Source organism: Aplysia californica, unplaced genomic scaffold (assembly GCF_000002075.1).
Source record: "Aplysia californica isolate F4 #8 unplaced genomic scaffold, AplCal3.0 scaffold00756, whole genome shotgun sequence".
Lineage (NCBI taxonomy): Eukaryota > Metazoa > Mollusca > Gastropoda > Aplysiida > Aplysiidae > Aplysia > Aplysia californica.
In genome coordinates this window covers 252,871-257,251 of record NW_004798026.1, presented here as the reverse complement: position 1 = coordinate 257,251, position 4,381 = coordinate 252,871, and the positions used below count along the sequence as shown (strand labels likewise).

The window sequence follows — 4,381 nt, the reverse complement described above, 5'->3', positions numbered from 1 at the left end:
CGTGGGGTGTGGGGTGTGAGGTGTGGGGTGTGTGGTGTGCGGTGTGGGGTGTGAGGTGTGGGGTGTGAGATGTGCCGCTCCCTAATGAGCTGTGACCTGTGAAGTGTGTCCGAATGACGTCCACTCATCAAAGGACAAACTCGCACAGCCACAACACTGATAGAATACATCCCAGCTTATATACTTGTGCAAAAAGCTCCTCAAATGACAACAGTTGAATCTGGTAAAGCAATAAAAAAAAGAGGAACAAAATAAAAATAGAAACAAATACCTTCTAGTGCTTAAAACTTTTGAGTAGTCAGAGATACGTTTATGCTCCTCTTGTCTGGAAGAAAAATGGCAGATCATCAATTAGGATCTGTTGGCAGTGAGACCATGCTGAGTGGGACAGAATTCTTCTCATTTTGGGATAAGAGAACCACAGCATTCATGCTATAAACCCTAACAGATTTCTATTGACAAATTTTTAAAAACCAACAACTTGAGGAGACTGTAAGACAGTAGTAAATGTTCCCTTAAAATGTCACAAAGGTTAAGGCTTTTGAACAACTAAAAGAAATATTTAAAGCATGGCAGACAATGACACGTATGTCCCACAGAAGGTTATAGCTAGGACCTTCTGCAGATTGAGTGTCGACCATGTTCTCCTCGCTGTAGAAGAATCTTGGAACGACATAATCAACCAATCCCGTTTTTCCACTTGGCTTTTTGGGATTGAAAATAAGGCAAAAAGGTCCCAAGAGTCTAACAAGAACAAATCACAAAAATTTATTAATTTGAGACGGCTAATCAGTTAAAAAACCAACTTTATAGCTAATTTTTTGCAAGTTTCAGCAGATACTTTTACATAAATCTATCTTTGCAAATTGAACAGGATGGCTCAGACAGTACCTTTCTTTGCTTAGATCTAACACTCTCGGGTCGTCGGCAATAACTTTATGTTCATCTTTTCTGTAACAAATTAAGGACGAAATGACAACACAGAAGGAACATTTTCGTCTCTTATGATCTCATGAACAAGGTAAGGCTTGTAACAAACCTTTTTGAATGAAGAAAATTATTCAATTAAAAGACGTTCGAAATACTTTATGAGAATATTCTATAGATATCCATTACACATTTAAATTATTTCAGAAAAAAGAACATGTCAACCTATGAAAAAATTCTGAAACAACAATTTTTCAAACTGTTCTGCTATCAAATCACTGCACTGTGTGTGGCCTCTTAGTTTTCCTGACTGCAAACGAATCAGTTACAACAAAACATTGACTCCTTGGGATGCTCCTTGTCAATCTTATCTAGTACATTGTGGTCGGGGCCAGCTACTGTCAGTGTCTGTCGTGATCTATCTAGTACATTGTGGGCGGGGCCAGCTACTGTCAGTGTCTGTCATGATCTATCTAGTACATTGTGGGCGGGGCCAGCTACTGTCAGTGTCTATCATGATCTATCTAGTACATTGTGGGCGGGGCCAGCTGCTGTCAGTGTCAGTCATTATCTGACGTTGTGTCTTTGGGAAAGGCACTTTGCACGAATTTTCCTCACTTCACCCAGGTGGGAAGGGGCACCCGGCTACAGACAGTGGAAGATCTTGTCAGTTTGTTAGTGTTTAAGCGTTTAATCAGCTGCTTGCACTGTATGCTTCCCTGAAAGCTGAGCATATTTCGGAGTGCTTTATGGTCTGCTGGGGTAATAATATAGTGTAAAGCGCATAGAGCTTACTGTCGAGCAGGGATAAGAGCTATATACATGCAATTCATTATTATTATTACTCTGATCTGAAAAGTAAATCTAGCTATTCAAATCGCTGCTTCTGTTACAAATAAAAAATGAGAAAAAAAGATAAAAATAAAAAAGACTACCTTTGATCGCTTAAGACTTTTGAGTTCTCACAGTTAGCTTTATGCCCTTCTTTGCTGGAACAAAATAGCATCAGAGAAAGAGAAATCAGAAAGTGTTCAACATCAGAATGTGACAAGAAAACAAGAACAGAGGCCCGGGGTAAGATAACAGGAGAAATGCAGAATTTCCCAGAGAACAGCTGAGCAATAACATGCAGAGTGAAACAGAGGTGAGGGCAACATTCAAGGAAAGATAACCACAGCTTTACATTTACCTAAGACTGAGCATTCCCCCAAAAACAATGAACATCACAATGATCTAGTGTGAAACGTTGAAGAGTATGTCAAAGAGGCGTCTATGCAGAAATGTCACCAGCTTTGTGTCTTTGTTGCGGTTGGCTGTCAAGATAATGCTGAGAACAACAACACAGACAGTTCTTCCTCAGGGAGAGGGACAAACTTAACATTTAACTTAACTAAAGCTACAATATTCTACCTCCTAACCCAATATGACTGACGTCATTTACATCTTCAAACTTGAGTAGATGAATCAACAAGCGAACAATTTTACCGAGCCTCTCTTGATATTTGACAAAAGTGTTGTTGTTTCACATTTGGAATCAGCGAATGACTACAAAACCCCCACCGAATAAGCGGGTTTTGTGATAAGAAAGAAATCTGGAATGAAATCATTTCAAGTACCTTTGATTGCTTAAAGCTTTTGTCTTCTCAGAGATAAGCCTATGTTCCTCCTCTGGTCTGTAACAAAATTAGTGAGTTTCAACATTCAATCTGCTGCAAACAAAATGGCAGACACAGAAGCAGACGATAACACACAAGTGCATGAAGACACAAATATATACATACACTAATGTATACTTTTACATTCAAACAGTTATGTATACTTTTACATTCATACAGTTATGTATACTTTTACATTCATACAGTAATGTATACGTTTACAAACATACAGTAATGTATACTTTTACATTCATACAGTAATGTATACTTTTACAAACATACAGTAATGTATACTTTTACATTCAAACAGTAATGTATACTTTTACATTCATACAGTAATGTATACTTTTACAACGCCCAACAACAATGAGAAACAGACAATAAACTCAGAAACATTTCATGACAGCACGTATATACATCCAAGCAGAATCCAGAGGAGAAAAAAAGCAGGTGACGTCACAAAGACTTTGTTAAATCCTCAAAGAGTAGCATTTGTTAAATCCTCAAAGAGCAGCACGAAATCTTCCCATTATTCAGGAACAAGCAAAACAAAATCTCCACTTTTTCAATGGATGGAGTAAACACCCCCCCCCCCTAAAAACAACAACAACAAAAACAAACCCCAAACAACAACATAACTAAAAAAAAACATTAAAAAAACCAACAACAGCTACCAAAACAGAACGTTTTTAGACAAGTGCAGAGTTAATGTCTGTCAAACCAGATAGTTTGCAACAGTACACAAAGAACTTCTTCTTTTAGTAAGTCTTTTACAGCACTTTTTCAACAAAATTGAGTCAAAAAGTGCTGAAGATTACAGATGTTACCTGAGAGTTTATAGTAACTGGTAATACTGTAAAAGAATACTGTAAAAGTCTCTGGTGTTTATAAAGAGTAACATTGTAAGGACAGATGTTTGATAGGAAAGGGGGCACAAACCACACCACAACACCTGCCAACCACCCATGAAATTTCCCGCCTGGAACAAATAAATGGAAATTACAGCTCGGCCCCTCCTTGTCTTGCCACCTTACAAAAACCGTTCTGATATCAACAAACAGACCACCTTACAAAAACCGTTCTGATATCAACAAACAGACCACCTTACAAAAACCGTTCTGATATCCACAAACAGACAGCCTAAAAGAAAACATTCAAGTTTGTCAAACTCTGATAGACATTTTTTTTTTTTTCTGAGACAATACACCGAGGAGTTGGTGATCTATTGTTCAATCTTGACGTTGGCAACGATCCCCAGAGTTTTATCTTGAGGTTTGTGAGGGAAGGAGAAGCAGGTGGGAATGAGGAGAGTATTTTTTTAGTTTTAGTAAGAGTGTTTTACAGCATTTGCAATACAATAAAGTTATATAAGTGCCGAAGATTAGATGTTGTTACAAGAGAGTAACAAAGACAAAAAAGAAGGACAGGAGACAAGGATGAAAGATGTTTGATAGGAAAGAAGGAGCAAACCACTCCAAAGCACCCGCCAACAACCCACTTCTTGAGGTTTGTGAGTGAGGGAGAGTATAAATACCTCGATGTGGACAAGGTATTAGAAGCCTGGGCTATCAGCTTATGCTCCTCGTCGTCATCCCTGGAACAAGCACGAGGCATCCATTGCAGGCTGTTAGTCCACACAAAACACAACACACAACACCAGGAGAAATAACACACAACACACAACACCCGGAGAAACAACACAACACACAACACCAGGAGAAATAACACACAACACACAACACCCGGAGAAACAACACAACACACAACACCAGGAGAAATAACACACAACACACAACACC

At 38.6% G+C, this 4,381-nt stretch overlaps 1 protein-coding gene across 10 annotated transcripts in view; it reads right to left on the bottom strand.

Annotated features, from left to right (window-relative positions):
• LOC101858671 (dystrophin) overlaps positions 1–4,381 on the bottom strand; it is a 35,848-nt gene that overhangs the window by 14,851 nt on the left and 16,616 nt on the right. Inside the window, exons 15-19 of one of the 10 annotated variants that reach the window (XM_005109207.1) lie at positions 4,117–4,176; positions 2,544–2,600; positions 1,863–1,916; positions 892–951; positions 272–325 (exon numbers count right to left, since the gene is read on the bottom strand). The exons of 1 other annotated variant lie outside the window; for it this stretch is intronic. In XM_005109207.1, coding sequence (XP_005109264.1) covers positions 272–325; positions 892–951; positions 1,863–1,916; positions 2,544–2,600; positions 4,117–4,176 — 285 coding nt within the window. The remainder of the gene's footprint in view (positions 1–271; positions 326–891; positions 952–1,862; positions 1,917–2,543; positions 2,601–4,116; positions 4,177–4,381) is intronic. 8 more of the 10 variants (XM_035972605.1, XM_005109208.1, XM_005109209.1 and 5 more) reach the window with 8 other exon arrangements.